Genomic DNA, 21,102 nt, shown 5'->3' on the forward strand with positions numbered 1-21,102 from the left:
TGGGGTTTTTTTGTTTTGTGTTGTTGTTGTTGTTTTTAAAAAGTAGTAAGTAGGGTGCAGTCATTTCTAAGCAGCCTTTAGCCGTCATTTCATCCTCTGTGGCACTCTGTTGTAGCCATGTATATTACCCTGGCATCACCTCAGGAGGAGGTGATGCCAGGGTAATACACATGGTGGTTTCACATCCAACACTGCAGAAGCTTTATTAACATTTTCTGTAACATAGGGAGTGCTGTTTTTCTAAAATGCTGTGTTTGGGTCTAATGGTTAAATAGCTCCAAGCAAACTCATTCTTTTTTTTGTGGAAGTGAAGGCCTAGTGACAAGCACTAAGAATATAGTAAGCCATGAGGGACAAGGGAATTCATTATAGCAGTTTAAACACATGCAACTTTCTTCTCCCAGCACTGCTGTCCATTACTCTGTTTTCCTCCCATTACTGTCCTGTGCTTACATAGTGACAACTGGAAGTGTCTGGATCACAGGATGTTAGGGGTTGGAAGGGACCTCCAACGAGCATCAAATTCAACCCCCCATGCCAGAACAGGACCATAGAATCTAGCGCAGGTAGCGCAGGAACACATTCAGGTGGGTCTTGAAAGTCTGCAGGGTAGACTCCACAACCTCTCTGGGGAGCCTGTTCCAGTGCTCTCTGGCCCTCACAGTGAAGAAGTTCCTCCTCAGGTTGAGGTGGAACCTCCTGTGCTGTAGTTCATATGGGATGTGGGGAAGTGGGGATCAGGGATTTTTATGAGAGATTCATGCATTGTATCTCTTGAGATTATCTATGCTTTAGACAGCATTAAAATTTGCCCTGAATGTTTTAATGAACAGTTTTTCTTTCAATCTCTTTTATATTTCCAATAAAAATCTAAATCAAAAAGCAAACATCAGCTTTTTATGTAGTAATATTTATGTCCTGGCTAATTTTCTGAGCTTACAGGGAAAGAGCCTGTGTATGAAAGCAAACATTTCTAAGTGCTGTAACAGAGCCTGTATAACTGGGGTTCTAATAACTTTGCAGAATCTTTCTTTAATATTTATATATATTCCTGGCACCCCATAAATCATGTAATACTTCATGCAGGTATTCTAACTATACTGTTGACTGGCTGCACCTTTGAATAGGCTGAAGATTTTTTTACGTATATTTCAGAGAAGTGAACTGTCAACCTTGCAGGGGCTGTGTAGATAAAAGTATCAAACATGAATTACTTCTATATCTTGTACACTGGTGTTATTGTTGGACTCTGCGTGTAAGAGTTGAGAGGTTTGAGAAAGAGGAAGATCACTCAACTTTTATAACCCTTTTTTATTGGTGTATTATTTTGAACCTCAATTAAGTTTAGAGATGTTGGAAGGAATTGTGTTCATAGGTGTCAGAGAACATCTCTGCAGTGCAGTACTTCTGCTCTCCAGCTGTATACTGGAAAGCTGTATGGTCTAGTTGGTTGTTACAGAAAACACTTACTTTATGTCCCTTCACACCTTGAGTAGTGTGTCCTTTACCTTGAGTAGTGTGTCCCCTCAATTTAAGAAAGACTTTGAGACTCTTGAACGTGTCCAGAGAAGGGCAACGAGGCTGGTGAGAGGCCTCAAGCACAAGCCCTATGAGGAGAGGCTGAGGGAGCTGGGATTGTTTAGCCTGCAGAAGAGAATGCTCAGGGGAGACCTTATTCCTTTCTACAACTACCTGAAGGGAGGTTGTGGACAGGTGGGGGTTGGTCTCTTCTCTCAGGCAACCAGCACCAGAGCAAGAGGACACAGACTCAAGTTGCACCAGGGGAAGTTTGAGCTTGAGATGAGGAGAAAGTTCTTCACAGAAAGAGTTGTTGGCCATTGGAATGTGCTTCCCAGGGAGGTGGTGGAGTCACAGTCCCTGGAAGTGTTCAAAAAGGGATTGGATGTGGCACTTGGAGCGATGGTTTAGTAGTCATGAGGTGTTGGGTGATAGGTTGAACTTGATTATCTCTGAGGTCTTTTCCAACCTGATTGATTCTATGAAACAGCAGCAGGAAACACAAGATAGATGAGAAAGCATCTTCTTACAGCTGCTGTTTTTGGTTCCTTTCTTGCAAAGTCTCTATTTCCTGCAAACTGTGGAACATTTCAGCCATCATTAAGTCTTCAAATCCAGAGGAAACTGTGGGAGGATTTAGGTCATAATTTTTCCAGGAGCAGGTCTGGGATACCTTCTCAGAGGTGCTGACTGCTCTCTGCTTTCACGAGTATTAGTAGTTCTCAGGACTCTGGAATGATTTTTGATGAGTTTTGTTGCTAAGTCGAGTATGGGATTTGTGAAGGCTTAAGTATTGCTCATTTGTATTTAAAGCTGTAGCAGAATGCATGCATTGTCCGCTCAGTATGGAGGCTCATGGCATGGTTTATTTATGAAATGTACTTTTTGTTGTTCCAGATCCCAGCTTCTTTAGAACAGGGATTTCCACCTAATGTGGAAGCATGCAGTGATGAGGTGATGCAGGCAATTATTTATATAAGCATATGAAAGGGTAAAACAGTTCAGTACAATATAAACTGAGTGTAATCTCTACCAGATTGGTTGTTTAGGTTCATTAAAGCTTAGTAAAGTTTGCTGTAATTCTTGTTTTCTTTTATTTTCTGTGTTTTGGGGTTTGTTTTTGTTTGTTTTGTTTTAATTATATTATTTCCCCCCAACCCCCCCTTTTTTTTTTTTTTTTTTTAATAGGATGAGGATTCTTCTCTTCCCTACCTCCCTTACCCCTCTGTCACACTAACACATGCACCTGATTTTGGATGTAAAGCTGGTAATCTTTAGTAATGAGGTCCCGGTACACTCACTGCTGAATTAATGCTTTGGTATCTTAACAGAGAAAAGCAGTGAGGGCCCTTGATTAACCAAGCTGCTCTTGTGAGCTGCCTGTTTTCCTCTTTATATTCTGCACAACATAATGGGATAAGGTCGATTCACCATCTGCATATATTCTTTTGGCACGTCGCTGTTAGATTTTGATTTGCTGGTTTAGAAAATAGAACTTTGCTTGAAGAGTTACTATAAACACAGGAATGCCTTTCTCAGTATTGGAACTGAAATTTCATATCATGGTCTGAAGTGAGCATCAGTGGGGGCCAGAATTACATGTGCTGTTGACAGCTCTGAAACACAACAAATGAAAATCACTTAATCAACTCTTTATATTCTTTAGATTTATTTTCAGAGAGCCTCTGTAATAGCTGAATGTAATTCAATAGCCAAACAGTTAGCAAGAACAAACCAGAGTAAATTAGTTTCAATTGCTTGCTACTTGATCCTTGGAATAAAACCAGATGACAATGAAATTTCTAAATAATGTAAATGCAATGCTGAAATAGCAGCTTGTCTGTGTTACCTGGAAACTGACAAAGATAGATTCCAGTTTGGTTATGACAACATTGTGTTCTGATGAATTCTAAATCTAAATAGATTTATACTTTGATCTACAAGATCTGTAGTTTTTTTTTAACAAATTGGTTTCATGCAACTGGGTTATGTTCAGACAATCATTAAAGCAGAGAGTGTACTGTAGTTAATAACTATCACTAAGCATTAATAGTATCAGTTCAGGGTTGGAAGGGACCATAAAGATCATCTAGTTCCACCCCCCCTGCCATGGGCAGGGACACTCCACACTAGATCAGGCTGGCCAGAGCCTCAATCTACCAATACAGCTACATCTGAAAGGTTCACAGGTCCAAACTGTTTTTCAATATACTGAATTAACTTCTTGAGGAAACCTCAAAACCCACTGAGGTCCTGGGGTGATGCAGAACATTTGTTGGGCAGAGCTGAAGAACATTTCCAAAAAAACTAAGCACAAGAAGTTACAGAGCTGCATCATCATTCACATTCTGATTTTCATTTATTTTCAGATTTCAGGCTGGCATGTCCTCTTTGTTTCTGTTATTCCAGTCCAGGCAATCTGAAAGATTTATGGATAAAATCTTGAGTGGCCATCTCACAAAGTGAGAAGCTGCAGTTTTTTCTGTGTTTCAAATTTGTGCTTTGTAGTTTTATTTCAGTATCTAGGTCAATGGAGCACAGAATATCTAAGATGTTTGGGATGTGTGCTCTTTGCGCCCAAGCATGACTAATCACATTGAGCTACATCTTCAAGATTAAGTGCATTTGTGTTCTCTGATGAACCAGGCTGCACTGAGGAAATGGCATTCTAGCCTTTCCAAACACATTTTATGTATACCAGTAGGCTCAAGACTTTCTTTTGAAGATTTTCTTCCATTCAGAAGTGAGATTCAATGCATTCTAGCCTAGCTTTTCTCCTGCCTGTTGTTTTCTTTTGGGATTACTGTTTAGTCATTGTTCAGTTTGGGCCGTACTCAATTGCCCTTGTAATTAGTGCGGAGCTAATAACCGTGTGCAGAGTAATCACGTCTGCTCCCATTTTCAGGGATTGTTTTGACTCTTTCAGCTCCCACTGACTTTTTGGGTGAGTTTTTGACATTTAGCACCTCCCAGGCTAAGTGTATTTCAGTTAGGAGCAAGCTGCTAATCTGCTAAATCATAGCTGCTAAGTGATAGGATTTTTGTGACTAAATATGACTACCTAAAATGTCTCTGCATTGAGATGAGTTACCCTAAAACAAATTTATAATCAGGAAAGTTCTATTATTATGTTCCTGGAGGCAGCATGCAATGTGCTTCACCCTGAGTTGTCAAAAAAAAAAAAAAAAAAGTAAGGCTATATCACCTGTTGAATTTTGATAAGGTTCCAAATCTCATTTGTTTGGAGAGTTGGTCTAAGAGTTTGTAAAATTTGGGGGTTAAATCTGTGTTTATCTGTGAAAATGGAGGCTGCCAGACTTAAGAGTTTAAGGAGCTCCCTCCCAGGAGGACCTTGAAAATAGAAATGTTTAGGTGCACAACAGTTTAAATTCATGCACTGACTGAAAAATGCCAACTATACAGGAATATCAAGATTACCACTATAGCTGCAGTGAAATCATCTGCTCAGAATTTTCATTAGTGTTTGAAGACTGGCAGTAATTGTGAGGTTTCTTTGTTCTGCCCTTGTAAACCAGGCTGTGCTCTTTATTTCCTGCTAGTTCTTGGAAGCAAGCACAGTCTTCTGTCTTAACTTCACATGTTCTGTTTGACAAACCCAGTCTCTTTTTCTGCCCAGAGACTTTGTCTTGAAATAAAAGAAGGAACCAGTTTACTTTCCATAAACTAGATTCTAGATTATTTCATAGCTGTGTTTACAAGAATTTTGTTTAATGCTGCAAAGGCTGTTTTGTGTAGTTTTTGCTTGTCACTAGTCAAGGGGACAAATTAGAAGCCACTCTCTTTTCAGTCCCTAAAGCATTTTCTTACAAACATCTTTGTAAGGTAGGTAGCACTGGGCAGCAACTCCATAGTGCTCTAGTAGTGTTTGAAATAAATGGCATCTTACTTGTCCAAGCTTGATTAAGTGTCTTTGGCAGAAATAAAAGATCAATGAAAGGAAAATTTCATAAGGAATATAAAAAGGAAAAACAATATACAACCATTGTGGGGCTAAGTTTAAGACCTTTAAAGATTCTTCTCAATTCATTCACTTCAGTGTCAACATCCTCATTATTAATGCAAGTGTCACATGCGGTAAACTTCTCTGCACTTGAAATAAAATTTGAAGTGCTCTCTGTGTGTTGCAGCTTATGACAGAAGGGAAGGATGTGGAATATGAAGCAGGAAGTAGATTCACCTGTTGGGCTGTGACACCTCAGAGCTGCTGGTACACACTGCAGTTTGGAAACTAAGCACATGCTAAACTCTAAGCACTTGCATTTCTTAGTGCTTAAAACTGCTGATGGTTAACTATAGGCAAAATGATTTGCATGATTTCAGGTGTGAGATACACTTTGTTCTCTGAAACATCCTAATTTGGATATTCTGTTAATTAAGACTGGCTTTTTTCACCTTTTTCCTAGGTGTTTACCTCCCATGGACCTACAGTGATCATGCCAACGTGGTTCTGTTCTCGAGAATGGTTTCTTCATGTGGGAAAATTTGATGAGGGTGGAAAGGTGAGTGTGTGAATGTGTAGTCCAGGAACCCTCACTCTCCTAAGGGCAAAGATTTATTATCCTGATGGTGAAGAACAAAGGAGGAGGGGCGGTCACAATGTGCCATAAAACTACTACCATTAAGTCTCATTTATCCACCCACTTGTCAATCTTAGTTCTCAGGCTTGTCCTCAGGTGTTAAGTAGCTTTTCCTCAAGAATCAGGACTGAGTTACAAATTAAACGACTGTTATCTGAGAAGTGGTCCTCCACTGACAGGTCTTCTTTTTCTAAGATTATTATGGGGTTTTTTTAAGTTGCTTTAGTCTCATCAGCATTTTTATGGAATAAAATCCAGAGATGTCTGTTGGCAGTATTTATTGTGGTAGTACTAGAGATACGTTGGCAAACAGGTCTAATTCAGATGTGCTTGGATTCATTCTGTGTGTTTTAGACCTGAGGGGTTTTGCTTCCAGTGTTGTTGGTGTGATGTTAGGACTTGAATGGGTGGTTCTCTTCTGTTTTGGTGGTGCCTTTTTTCTTGGTTTTTGTTTGGCTTTGTTTGTTTGTTTTTGTGGGGGTTTTTAAGCCTTCATTTAATAGTGTTCTTAAAAAAACCAAACAAAAAAAACAAACACCAAAAAAAACCCAACAACCAAAAACTTCTGCTGAGGCTATTTCCTGTTTTATTATGTATACAACAACATATTATGATGATAATTCTTTTTATAGCCTCTAAATGGAGTAGTCCTGTGTCATGCAGTGTGTGCATGCACACTTAGACAAATACACACACGTACATGTGTGTCTGAGGATACACAAATATTATTATTTTGGCTGCCAAAAAGAATTACAGCTTAAAGAGATGGCAGACAGAGAACAGAATTTAGAGTGGTGAAAAGATTCACCCTTAATTACATGGCTGGTGAGTAGAAGAGCTGGGAATGGTGCCTGGTTCCAATACAATCTGCATTTGCTGACCTATGTGCTTTATTTCTTCTTTATTATTATTCCTTATCATTGTATTTTCATTCTCTGAAGAATGTTTGACTTGACTTCTTGAGCATTGTTAGTAAGCTCAGAAAAGAAAGCAAGCAAGCTAAAACATAGTAACAACAATAGAACAGCAAGCTTAATAATAAAGTTCAATAGGTTAAGTTAAACAGAGTATTGTTCTGTGCTTTTTGCTTTGAGTTTTGGAAGGGTTTTTTTTCTGGTTTTGGTGATTGTTTTTTTCCCCCCTCCCCCTTTCTTCTTTCTATATAATTGTGTAGGAACTATGCCACTGGCTATTCAGATGTAATACACTGACAATCTTAATCCTAATGATTTTTTCAGCCACAATGCATGATACGTCTTTCTAGTTTTTAAAATTAACAGTGATAAGTTAAACTTGTTGTTTCTCCCTATTGTGAAGTGTCCAACATGTCAGAACTCAAACTCTGGCTGATACAGAGGAGCTCCAAAAAAAAAAAACCCGATGAAAAAGGGTGATGACAGATCTGAACAAAGCAGTGAACATAAGCAATGAAGTCAAACCTTTGGCCTGCATGGGTTTAGAGGACACAAAATCCAGTCCTAAGTCTTTCAGCATTTAACACTGTATTTAGCATTGATCCAACTCATTTACTTTGAAAAGTATTCCTTTGAGGCAAAGAGAAACTTTCCTCTATGTATCAATAGAGCTGTTATAAACAAATACTGAGTACTATTAAGGATCTTATCTGTGTGTGTATGTTCTGTCCTGACCCATGATGTGACTATGTTAATTTGATCACTTCCATCTCCATTTTTGGGTTAGTATTTAATAGTGTGACTTATAAGTGTCATGTTGCTACAAGAAACAGACCAACAAATCTCTGCATTTCAGCCTTCTCCATTTGCTAAACTGTTTCCATGCCAAAAAGCTTCAGTTCCTATTTGGAATTAAATCCAAACACCTGTTCTTCATATTTCAGCACTTAGAACAAATGGAAGATAATTCTTCCATGGATGAAATTGCAATTTGACGTTTATGTTAATAGTTTGGGTAGACTGATAGAATATAGCTATATAAGCTGTAATATCATATTTTTTTTGTTGTCATTGCAGGTAGGTGTGCATGTGTGTCTGTGTTCATCCAGGCTTTCTGTGACACAGACTTAAACTAAACAAAACTACTTCTAAAAACTTCAGGGGTTCTTTGTTTAAGTTCTTTGTGGTCAAGATTTACAACGGCTGGAGGTTTATTCATTTTATGTAGTCACTGTGCAATCCCCACACATGATCCTAAACAACATCTTCCTAAATGGTAGCTAAGAACTTGATGGGTTGGCTTTATGCGCTGGTTAACTAAAATGGTGTGGCACTTTTAGGCTATGCCTTTAAAATTTAGCTGCAGAGGTGTTACTTACGCAACCTCTCAACATATGATCGTTAAAGCAGTAGTACTTGAGACTAGTTGATTTTTAGCAAGCTCTAATGGTGTGCTGAGACTAAGATAACACAATAGAAATAGTCCCAAGCCTATAAAGATACATTTTAAATAAGATCCACTGTTAGGAGGGCAGTCATGTGAACCATGTTTCTAACTAACCTTTTTAGGAAAATAAAGCAAAAGAGATCATCCTGTTGTGCAACTGGTTTGGATAGAGTGCAGAAATTCCTTATTGAATGAAGTAGCAGAACTTTATTAAACCCTTCAGAACTCACATGTGAAAGTTGGTGTGTGATGTTATCTACATGATTGGTTTTGCTTCTATTCTTTTTGATGTCTTCTAACATCCAGCACCATTGTTGAAAAGTCTTAACTGTGTCCAAACGTGTCACAAAATGTTATGTTGAGGAAAAGTGCACTTGGACTTGTATTATATGAAAAGCAGATTTTGAAGCTTTATCATCTGTTGGAGAACTTAGAAAATTCATGTGCAGTGGTAGATGTGGTGCCTGTTACAGGCTAAGCAAAGGTATTGCTTCCAATGTTTGACAGCACGCTTCAATTTTCATACAATAGCAACATTTTGCAACTGTATCTAACTGACCTTGTGTCCTGCCAAAGAAATATGTTCTTCAGGTGGACAACAGGTTTTTGTTTGCTGTTAACATCCAAATGGAGATCACAGGCAGGACACATTATATGTCTCTTTTGTCGTGTTGTCCTTTTGTTCTAGTCACTTGTGTGTAAGGGCGTTAAGCTAAAGCAACCTTGTTTGTAGCTTTTGATAAATGCTTGAAGAAATCGTGAGTACAGCAACTGTATAATGGGCATTGCTAACCTGCAGACTCCACTCCATGAAAGGTGGAAAGTGGCATAGTCTGGGCTTTATTCAAGCACTGTTATTCTTGACATCACGACTGTAATATGCCACGGTTGATTCTTTCTCTGGAGTTTTACCACAACTTGGTCCCAGATTTCCTGTCACCTCTGTATTTAACCTTCCGTTTTAAGTGTACGAAGACTAAAAATAGAGTGACAGCCTTAAAGTTCTAAGCTAATCTCAAAGTGTAAACAGGGGGAAATTATTCTTAATGAGCCCCAGATGGAACAGCATATTATAAACCACTTCTGGCCTTTCTGAATGCGAACTGTGGCTCCAAACAAAGTGTCTGGAGCTTGGGTTTGATCTATTTTTGTGATAAAAGGTCACAAAAAAAACCTCAAATTGAAGAGGTGTCAAAATGCCTTTTCATACACAGGAGATTTGCAGATGCAGTAGAGCTCTAAGATAACTTTGTAGGCTATTAGGTGCTAACTAATGCATTTTTCCATTTTTCTGTGCCAAAGCACACAAATGTCATTCCCTCCACAAAGGCAGGCAGCTGCAATAACACCTGAAAGGTAAAAGGCTAAGTAGGAATTTGGGGGTTTGGAACTGGAATTAAAATATGGTTGGTCTGTTAAATAACTCATCAAGGTGCTTTGGGGGAAAATCTGGATAAAACACAGGCACTAATGTTTATGGCTGGGCAGGAATCAGTATTTTATCTAAAAAAGGAAAGAAATATGATTAATTACACTTTAATGTATTTGCACACTCACCCCATACCCCCTGTCAAGTTTTTGCTAGTCTGTTATTAAATATAATTTAGAATTTACCACCTTCCTTCAATTTGACTTCCCCATTGTCTTTGTTTAACTACATTTATGTACCAGTACATTTGGCTGAAAGCCACCTTTTGGAGTTTTCTCTATCCTACTATTTCCCAAACAATAGAATGTATGTTGCAGGCTTTGTGTCTCATATCAAGGAGAAATGATGTGAAAAGATAATTTGTATGGGACCCAAAAAATGAAGCAACAGATCTGCAGGAAGAGAGACTTGAGATTATCTTGGGTAATCCTTAAGAGAAACTATTAATAGCTATTTAATATGGAGTTAGCTTGTGGTAAGTCTTTTTGCATATTCCTGGTAACTGTCCTAAAGGAAGTTGAACTAAGGAGCATTTTCAATTAATGATAATTTCTCCCTGAAGTAAGTAATTTCAATTAGAAGTTGTTCGTTGCAAAGGAAAAATACAATTGACATTTAATACAAAACTTGCCTTTAGGGAAAGACTGAAGAGTGGGTAATTCTTGATAAATTATGTCCTTTCTTATTTTATTTTTTTTCCATAACTTTAAATTGGAGAAGTGCTTAAATTAGTTACTCAGCTTTAGCTTCCAAGAGCTTAGCTGTTCCCCATTAGCAGCACACTGAACAGCATTTCTTAGTTAGAGAGTTTAATGTCCAACAGAACAGCATTTCTTTCTGAGGCAGGAGTACTTCCTCTAAAGTAGGGACTCTTCTGTGTTCGCTTCCACATATGCAGCTGTGGGCATATGAATTTAAAAAGGAAAGAAAAGAAGTTAGTTGAAAAACTAGCAGTGAAACAAACTCTTTCCAGAGTAAGAAACATGTTAGCGTGGAATCAAAATTTACTTCCTTTTTGGTTCATCCTTTCCATTCACAATTTTATGCTTCTCTGAGGAATTAAAGCAATTTGGCTTATCCTATCCATCAATTACTTTGACGATGGCTGTCTGGTTTGCAAAACGTGCTAGGTTATAGCCTGCTTTTCCTTGATGCCTCTGATGAAGACAAAGGGCTAAGTTTTTCCAAACCTGAAGGTTGCCTTTTTTTCTTGTGGGGATAGATTGACTTCCCTTCTCTTGTTTGTCAGTGCTTTTTGTTATAAATGCAGGCGTTCTTGAAAGAGAAAACATGGCATTGGGTGTCCCATTTTCACTAGTTTCTGCTCTGCACAGGCTAAATCTCCACTCATTTTACTCACAAGGATCTACCACCTCTACTAGAGTGCCTTCTGCTGGAAGATAACAGGGGAAGAGTAAATGTCAAAGACAATTGAAAGGCTGAGTGGAGGGAAAAGAGATGGACCGAGGAAGTTTGGACAGATTGATTCTGTGGCAGAATCAACCTCCTGTATTACATGTAGCAGCTGGTGGCAGCTTTTACATTGTGTGTATGCCTGTGCAGCCTAGTGGTAGCTACAGGCTGGTATCTCTCATCAGGTGTTACTAGTACCAGCACTGAACAGAAGGCCACTTGTTCATAAAAGGCCTCCAAAAATTGCTGATTATTTTCTTCATGCCTGCTGATGCTCCTCACCATTACTGATGGAGGAGCTGCAAGCCAGAATTACTTGTTGTAGTGGTAGGTGGCTTGCACCTCCTTGCCAAGTGTGTATGTTCAAGATGCTGTGGTTAGAGAACTGTTTCATGCACGGTGATCTAGGAGTGAGAAGCAATGAGAAGATAAACAACAGGAGTATCACGGAGTATTTAATGTGGTCCCTGAACAAGGAATTACTTTAACTCAAGGTAGATTCTGCTTGACATCCCATTGTGTATGCAATGTCAGTTTCCTCACTTGTAGAGCCAACCTTCAGCACAGCAAGAGGTATCTGCCAAAAACACTGAGTAAACGCAATTTCCTCCCCTCTTTGGTGGTAGTATACTCAGGTAAATGATTTTTTTTGGCCTGTGGCTAGAGCATGCTGGTTAGAACAGAGCAGCTGCGGTTGTCTTTTTCACTAGGAGTTGTAAGTGGCAACTGATGAATACAACCTTGAGTAAGGGCAGGCCAATGAGTTTATCCCTTTGTGCAACAGAGCATATAGGGTTGGGATTTGCCTGTAACATGGAAAATTCTGTAGGTAGTCCAGTAACATCTAACTGGTGCAATTTAATTGTATTTCTTAATGCTGAAAACTATTTATGTGGTAGCTTCTTGCTGAAATGCTGCATTGTTAATTGATACTTTTAGCTAGTATTATGTTTCAAAAATACATTCAAATGTCCCTTTTAGTGGTTAAACAGCTTTTTCTTTGAAGGTTGTGGTGTTTGACAGAGACTCCTGGTGGTTAAAATGCCATCTGGATCCAATAATATGTCTCAGTTGAGAAGAAACTCTTGTATTGCAACAAACTTACATGCTCAAGAGCCATGGGAAGTCCCATCCCTGCAGGATCCATAATACAGTCAACATCTTTCCTGCCCTGAAAAACGCACAGCAGTGCTGCGCCTTTGTAATGTGAGAGGCCACTGCTGAGCAGAGCAAGGCACCTGTCGGTCCTGGAGCTCAGTGTGCTGGCTTTTAAACTCCTTCTGCCAGCTGAAGGAAAGCAAAAGAGCACTCAGAGCCAAACAGCATTTGGAAAGATCTTTTTGCAGTAACACTCCTTTGTAAGTTACATACTAATGGTTGTCTTGAATAATGTAAATGCTTGTCCAAACAAAAATGATTTGCAGATACTTATGTGATATAATCCTATATCTGAATCAGAATATGACCCTTGCAGTAAACTGACACATGCTACAAATTTGATGCCCTGCCTGACACAGTCTAGTATGCAACTGGAAAAGAGAAAAAGGTTTAAGCTTTGCTGCTGACTCTCAATATTTCCATTAAAGTCCAGAATAAGAAAAATATAGAAACGGCTACAAGACAAATGGAAGGAATTTGTTTTTTATTTAGATTCTTCATGACTCTGGTTGCTGTCTGCTTCTCCATCTTCTGCTAGGCATACAAAGCATCAGTTTTATGAAGTTTCTCTAAAATTGCAGCTCTTAACCTACAAGTCAGACAAATATCTACAAAGACAAAGAAAAGCTACAGATAAGCTGCCCTCAGATCAGAACCCATTCAGTTCAGAATCTGGGAGTGTGGCCCAATCCAGTGTCTTAAATCAATCCATCATATAGTAAAGTCTGGAGCTGCAGAGTAGAAAGCTTGATTTGGTTCTGTTTTCTTCCAAGATACATATGTTCTACTGAGTGGTTTGGATTTGTTTACCAGGCTTCAAAGCTTTTTTTTTTTCAGGCTCATTTCTCTTCCCCTCCCCACACCCCCTTGGCCACACATTCTGATGGATATGAGAAGCAGTCACTGAATTGTATTGCACTTATAACTAGAAGGCCAGAATAAACCACAGAGGGATTTTGGGTTCTGCACTTTAATTGGAAAATCTCCTTTTCTTAATTATGGAAGAAACTCAGAAGCTGGGGTAATGGGGAAAAAATGCAATTTATTTTTAACTTGTGCCTTTGTTATTTTTGTGTTGAAATACCTACAGCTGAGGTTGAGGTTTATGCTTCTGTTGTTCTTGTATGGGATGCTCCCTACAGAATGAAATGTATTTCAGTATCTTTCCCTTCTTTTCCTTCTTGACTTTGTGACCTTTTAAACAATGGGTTGGAGGAAATAAAAATAAGTATTTAAACATAGAAAAATCAACTATTGTAGGTACATTTCAAGAAGTTGCACCACTGGAAAAAATGCTACTTTTTGACCTTTAGTGTAGGGCTGTATCTCTAAAGGTGGGTTTATGCTTTCATATGCTACGACATGCAGTTGAAGTCTATGTCCCAAAATATTGTCCGTCTGACACTGTGTCTTTGGCACAAAGATTTTCTTATTTGAAGGTGGGCAATGTTGCATGTGATTCTTAATTATTCTCTATTTCCTAAAGCTTTACATATATCCACAATTCTAGGAAAATTTTTGCAGTCTTTCAGCAGCATTGCGTGCAATCCCATCAGGAGGAATGTACCATGGAAATAAGTCGCAAGGGGAAAAAATAGTTTTGCTTTCAGACATTGCCTCATTCTGAGGTTGCTTTTATTAAGTTTTCTTATTATGGGACTTGATTAACCTTTTCCTAGTAGTGACCACCTTAGGTATTTGTGTGGTGTCCAAACAAAGAACAATAACTCTAGTAAGAAAACCAAACCACTCTTCTGAAGTTACTGATCCTTTTCAGTAACCTGGGTGGTTATATGTTGCTTCAGGCTTCATGAACAGCTCAGCGTCTGACTTTCTCTCTTTTGGGACTACCCTATACCAAGCTTTATATCCCTGTCAAAATGTGATGATGTTTATTTTAACTCTTCTGTCCTTGTGGTCAGACATACTTAATTTTTAAGTAGCATTGCTTGCTTTTTAAAATACCTTCGTATCTTTTTGACAGATGTTTAATGAGTCATTAGATAACTTCCTGGAGACATACAGAAATAACATGAATAAAATGTTATTAAACCTTATTCATTTGGTAACAAAAAGCAGTTGCTTCCTGGTTTGAAATACCTGCTTCTCTTCCAGGGTGTTCCAGAAGATTTGTTGTTTTTTTATAAACATCTCCAGAAGGGTGGTGAAGTCTTTCGAGTAAACCATTGCCTCCTGCTGTACCGTTACCATCCCCAGGCTGCAACTCATTCCGTCCTAGAGTAAGTTGCATTTCTTTGGTAGAACTTAAAAATTAACTTAATGTTGGATGATTGGCAGCAAAGATCCCCAATCTTCAAGACATCACACAACAGAATAATTAGCTAGTTGTGTTTTAATTGTTATTTTGTTTATTTTAAGCATGACATATGGTGGTAGCGTTCTCTTTTGGTGGAGGGAGCTTAGATTTGTATTTGTTCTTGCTAATAATTTGTTTCGAAGTAGCAACCTGTAATGCTGGAACTGCAATTATGAATTGAAATCTTTGATTCAGATACTACTGCTGCCCATGATTTAGTGAGGCATGAGATTTGGCAGTATTGGACAGACATTAAAAAATACTTAAAATATTTTTTAAAAGCTTTGTCTTTGAAACTGCTTCTGAAGTATTTTCGTGATAGATACTGCAGGAGCAATAAAGCATTTGGGGGACTGTTACAGCGGTACTGTGTTCTCAACTTCCAATTACCATTTCAGACTGTAATTGTAAGATCTCATAATTTTGCCTGAATAACCTCTTTGGTTATCTAGAACATCTAAGTTTCTTACCCTAAAAGCAGATTATGAATGCTTTATGTGATTATGTATGGTAAAAGTGAGACGTGAAGCAGTAATTTCTTCAACAGTTTGAACATGATTGTAAGAATATATTTGAAATATATCCCAGTGGTGAAATTTTATTGGGGGATTTAATTAGAATTTTTAATAGGTGTGGTTTTGATTCTCATATTCTTTTGCCATGTGAACCGTAATGTAAAAGATAATTTATGAATTTTAAAGCTTCATTATCAAACAGTCTTGATTTTGAAACAGTAAACAGAAACTTGTAATACCAACAAAAACCTTCTTTTGAAAAAGAAAAAAAACCCAACCAACAAAACCAAAACCAACCCTAAACCTTTAATCTGATAATGTGCTGCATTTGCATATATTACTTTGCTATTTTAAAAAGTCTAAACCATCTTAATCAGATAATGAGGTTTGAAAAATACCTGAGGATGTTTAGGAGTAATTATCTCTGGTGCTTCCTTGTAAGCTGTTGCCTACTGCTTTTAGAGCGCTGCTCTGCACTTAAAGACAGCATTAAATTGTCAGTTACTGATTCCTCTACATGCTCATTTTGCGCAGGGAAGGCATTCTTCGTGCTCAGAAGTCCTGCAAGCTGAGCCAAAGTTGTTACTTTCTCTTATGCACTGACATTAATGAAAAGTTATGTGAGTTTTATTGTCCGTTAGGAGTCCCACACCAGAATCACAATAGTAATTAAGTAAACTGCTTTCTTACTGATTAATGATATAAATACACTTTTTAGACAGTCTTATTTGTATGGCTCTGTAGAACTGACTAGTAAAACTAAACATTTTAATGGGTATTTTAGTTGTATATCACCATATTATTGTTTTACTGCAAATACTATAGTATTCTAGCATAAATATCATGCTCCTGGTTAATGTCACTGGAGGGCTTTATAAATACATTTATATGGTTGCATAAGTACATAAAATCATTTAAGTCTGAAATGGTCATTCTGAGCAAATGGAAGATATGATTTGGATTTTGGAAACAAATCAGAGGTAAATGATTTTCCCTTTCACTGGTGTTCAAGGGTTTGTTTTCTCTTACAGTATGTGATCATTTTGTCAGTTACAAACTTCTCTTCCATGCATCGTGAGCTGCTACAGCTCTTGGAAGCGCAGTGCTTGTATCTGTGGGAAAACATCTTATTCTTGGAAATGAGTTTGTTTTGAATTTACTGCAAGCTGTTGCTTATTCAGATCTACAAGGTTGTGTGGCACAAGCACCCTGAATCACAACATGCTAAGAGAATGTGGAAATACTGTAAAGCTCTTTCAGATGTGCAACTAGCATGTCCAAATTGATGCCTGCCTTGTTTCATTCTAAGAAGTCAGTCTAGCCACTCTTCCTGTTGGCTTTTTGTTGGTACTACTGTTAATACTATTTTGTGCAAATTTTCAAATATGAGGTTGTGTAACATCTCTTTGTACTGGTCTGTTCTCCTCTTTATTGCCTAAGCTGTGAAGAGTTGGCCAGCCTTTGTTTCTAAAGGTTGAGGTACACTTTGAGCAGCAACATCAATGGACTCATCACAAAGGTTCAAGTTAATTGAAAATGGGTCTTTCCTAATTTGCCTCTTGGTCACCCCACCTTATTTTAATGTGGGTCCAGAAGTCTCTTTTTCTAATGGTGTGTTTTGTTTGAGCAATTTTCTGTGGCCTTTTGCCACTGGCCTATGTTGCCTTTGAAATTTCAGAGTTAGCCTAGACCTTGATTTGGAAGTTGTTAACTCACCAAGCAAACGAATACCTTGGCTGCAATCAAAATGGTGCTTGTAGGAAAGCTGATTTTGATTGTATTTTTTTAAAAACAGTATATGCCTTGTTTCAGTCTTAAAAAATTAGAACTGGTTAATAGGATTTGTTTTCTACCATACAAAGCTGCATGTAGCTGCTTATGGGCTGGTTTCAGTTTAGACGAGTGTCTTTCATTACCATTTTGGGGGAAAATGCCTGATTTTGCATTTTCAAACTTCCTAAAATATTTATAAAACTACTTGGCAAGCAACACTTAGTTCTTTTTATTTAGCCTGTGCAACTGTAAACACTAATGATTTTTGGGTCATTTCCTATGATTAGTATCCTTCTGGAACAAATATCTAGAGGTGAAAGTATCTGTGAAGCAGGAAACAGAATCTTATTTACATTCTTCTTTTCCCTGGAGGCATCAGACTGCTTTATTAAATGTTTTGGATGTGTGACAGAACCAGAACGAAGTACAGTGCCTATATTTAGGTTTCATTAGGTGCATACAGAAATGTAAACGTTCTCATTGTAACTCAATCTAAAATTTGTGATGGATGCCTGCTAAATGTGAATGAGCAATACAAGGTTTGAGAAACTTCAGCGAGGAATTTACAACACAGAGTCCCACATATTGTATCTCTTAGATCAAAATGATTTTATCTTACATTACAGCTTGTCCTAGGGCTGTGTGTACTTTGTGCTACATAGCTACATTACACTGATTTGCTACAATATCAAAGCTGGCTATATAATGAAAAGTATTGGAGTAAGAAAGTTTGGTGTATAATAAAAACATTGTAAAATGCCAAAGGGGAGAAAAGGGAACTGTGTATAAAACAATGTAGCTCATTGCAAGGTGAGTGTCAGCTTGGAACAAGCTGAGCGATGAAACATTTTATTTGTCATGAGGTAGTGTTGGTCTTGAGGACAGGCAGTTGGGACAGGTAGCTAACCTTTGCAGCAAGCTACAGGCTCTTGGTCAAGAGAAATTTAATATACATAGAAAACAAGGTTTGTACCTTCCAGCTGAGATTCAGGTGATGCCATTTTCTGCAGAAAATGTGCAGTGTACTTTCAGTGCTTACAGTAGTTTTGTGTGCTGTGTATTCAGAGCAAGTCTTATGCTGTAAGAGCTTGTTCTGCAAAATCACCAAATTACATCATCTATTGAAACCATCTGGTCTCAGGCACTAGAAGCTTCCAGTGTCATCTAAGTGAAGGAGAACAGGCACTTGGTCTGAGACACACATTTGGTTGTTGTAGAGGTTCTCTGAGGCATGGGGCTTGTAGCTGATGAGCTCTGGAATGCCTGCTTCATTTCCTGCAAAAACATGCATCCAAAAATAGGCAGGAGAGAGGAGTAGCGTAACGTGTTCCTGTGCAACCACAGCAAAGATGAGGTCAACTGCATTTTTATCTCCTCTTCTTTCATTTGGCACTTCAATTAAACACAGAAACTAATGACCTCATTAGATTCTTGAAAAGTAAATGGCATTAACATTGATAGTTTCTGTCTTTCTTAATAAGCCTTTCATGAAAAATAGGCCACAATGCAAACCATGCCTGAGTTAATGACCCCTAACCTGGAGATGAACTTGGACATTAATAGAACCTATTAACAGTGTAAATGTAATAACTCCATGGGATGATATAGTCCAGCAATTAATAAGTTCACATGAAGTTCAACAGAACAACAATGAGGAAAAAAAAATCAGTTTATTTGTCAGTATGGTCAAGGTTCAAATGGGATTCACTTCTGATTGTAAGGCTCTTGAATTCTGTGTGCAGGACTAGCTTTGAAGAATCTGTTCCTTCAGCTCACTGGGATTAAAAAGTTCCCTGTTTTTCCATTTTTTGATTATCTATCAAGTGAGATTCACCTATAATACAGAATTCTCTAATCCTGCCATGAATAAAAAGCTGCTGGCAGAGGCCATTCACTTAAGAACTCCTCATCCTGTCTGGTGTTACCCGAGTAGCATGTAGGACCAATGTCTATAGAAAAGGTCAGGTGTATGGATTTATAGCATTACTATGGATGGTAATCAATACCCAAAATTCCAGTACTCCTTTGGATATTGGGCTTGTACTTGTGCATTTCTCAAGCACTTGCACATCTGTCTACTCTGTAGATTCACTTAGGCAGCCTCACTGGGGGAAGGAGGGGAAAGGCAGTCAAACTATATGGTGAGGTTTAACTGAGCTCAGGCACTAAATCATATAGCTTTTATTGTCACATTATCTTTCATTTAAAAATAGGAGTGGAGCAGATGTTTCTTGACTCCTGTATTCAGTCAGTCGGTCACCACACTTTTTAACAGAGCTCCATTGTTATGTTCCTTGGGTGGATGGTATGGTAATAACTACTTGGGCCTGAGGAACACACTTCATAGTCATTCTCACCCGCAGCATGAATACCCTCATTTCACTCCTGCAGAATTTTGGCTCCTTTTCTTCCTTCCAGACTATGTAACTGATGAGAATTGAGGAGCCACGGCAAGTGAGATCTTAGGAAAATCCTGAAAGCCTTGAGAATGGTTTTCCAAGTAGAAAAATGTATACCTGTAACGTTTATTTTGTAAAGAAGTGACAAGAATATTACAGAAGTGGGGAAAATCACATTCTCCAAGAATCTGGGTCAAGTTGAAGTGTTAGTGCATGGTAACAAACTTCTACAGTCAGAAGAATTTGTATCCCACCTTCTAGCTGAGGAAAATCTTGTTAGCTGAATATGGGCTAAGTAATGATACTGAAGGCTGCTGCAAACCAGCTTACTTTAATCCTTTCTGACATAGGTAGTAAAAGCAGCTTTGATTTGGGATGATACCTCTTAGTTTTTGCTGGTGGCTATGAATATGTAATAATGCAAAAATCTCAATATAGCTGTGAGAATCATCTCTGGGTAGTGGTTTGTACAGCTTCTGGGTAGTTTCAGGCATTCTCTTTAATCATCCTTTGCATGTTGCTACCCTTCCTGCCTGTTGCACCTGCACTGACTCTGGAAGGGTGGGAAAATGGCATTCCCATATCCCTGAAGGCAGGAATCCCAGTTATCTGTGCTGGAAACATCAAAATGTGTGGCAAATTAGGTGAACCGGAAACCTGAAGGGGATAACTGAAACTCTCTCTTTTGATGCTCCTCCCTTTGGCTTCAGGTGAGAGGTGGTTTGTGCAGGGCACCTTTCTGCAGAGGTTGTCTGAGGTGGTCATTCTAAAGCTCAGTCACAAATTCCCTCCTCAAGTCTCTATTCATCTGATGGTCTTGGCTTGCACTGGTAAAAATTTAACTCATCACTGCCAAGTGTTTGATGGAACTCTTAAGTTTTCATTAAAAAGGGCACACACAATATGGGGATGCCACTTTAAAAACTCTCTTTTGTGAGTGTTTTCATCTGAATGCCTCAAAGTGATGCAGGCAAAAACTCACAAGAGCTGGTGACACAGGCTTTATTTTCACAACCCAAAATAGGCATTTAAACAGACCAGTTATTGGTGCTTAAATGCAGCTGCCTGACAAAATTCTTGTAATTGAAAAGCGGTTCACTTTGGAGTTAGTAACTTTCACATCCTTTTATTTCTGTGTTCAATGCTCTTGCATGCTTGCCCCACATGGATTTTTCAATGTAATATTCATAGCTAAGATTAGGTCAGTAAATCTCCTTCTGTCTGGCATGTTTGTGGGTGATACCAACAAGATTTGGTCTGCTTGAATTTTACCTCTGTAGGGACTTCTATGGGACAGAGGCACCCATTGCCTAGACAGCAAATGCGTAATTGTTTGGAAGTGACAAATACGGAATGTACAAGGACTTCTCCAGGACAATTAGAAACATTTTCTGTGAGCCTGGAAGTGGATTCCAGTGTGACTCTGCAACTAGAGTTTGGTTGATAATCCTTTTTCTGCCTTGTAAGCTTGCCTGTTTTTTCTTTAACTTTCTTAATGTTGAAACTCAAGTGGAAAAGAAACTTGCCTGTGTCACTCAAGGCAACAGAACAGATTCTGCAGCCCCTTTGGAATGCAATACAGTGTTACCCTTCTGAAGTTGCATTTCAAAGTAAAATCCAG

General features: G+C 38.4%; 1 protein-coding gene across 4 annotated transcripts in view; it reads left to right on the forward strand.

Moving 5' to 3' along the window:
* Positions 1-21,102, forward strand: part of B3GNTL1 (UDP-GlcNAc:betaGal beta-1,3-N-acetylglucosaminyltransferase like 1) — a 116,810-nt gene that overhangs the window by 72,202 nt on the left and 23,506 nt on the right. For all 4 annotated transcript variants that reach the window (XR_010988894.1, XM_068151390.1, XM_068151389.1 and 1 more), the window contains 2 exons: positions 5,943-6,038; positions 14,593-14,717. Coding sequence is in view for 3 of the 4 variants with exons in the window: in XM_068151390.1 (XP_068007491.1) it covers positions 5,943-6,038; positions 14,593-14,717 (221 nt within the window). In the remaining variant the exon portion in view is untranslated. The remainder of the gene's footprint in view (positions 1-5,942; positions 6,039-14,592; positions 14,718-21,102) is intronic.

This window comes from Melanerpes formicivorus, unplaced genomic scaffold, assembly GCF_026170545.1.
Source record: "Melanerpes formicivorus ecotype bairdi unplaced genomic scaffold, bMelFor1.0.p_v2 SCAF_21, whole genome shotgun sequence".
NCBI lineage: Eukaryota > Metazoa > Chordata > Aves > Piciformes > Picidae > Melanerpes > Melanerpes formicivorus.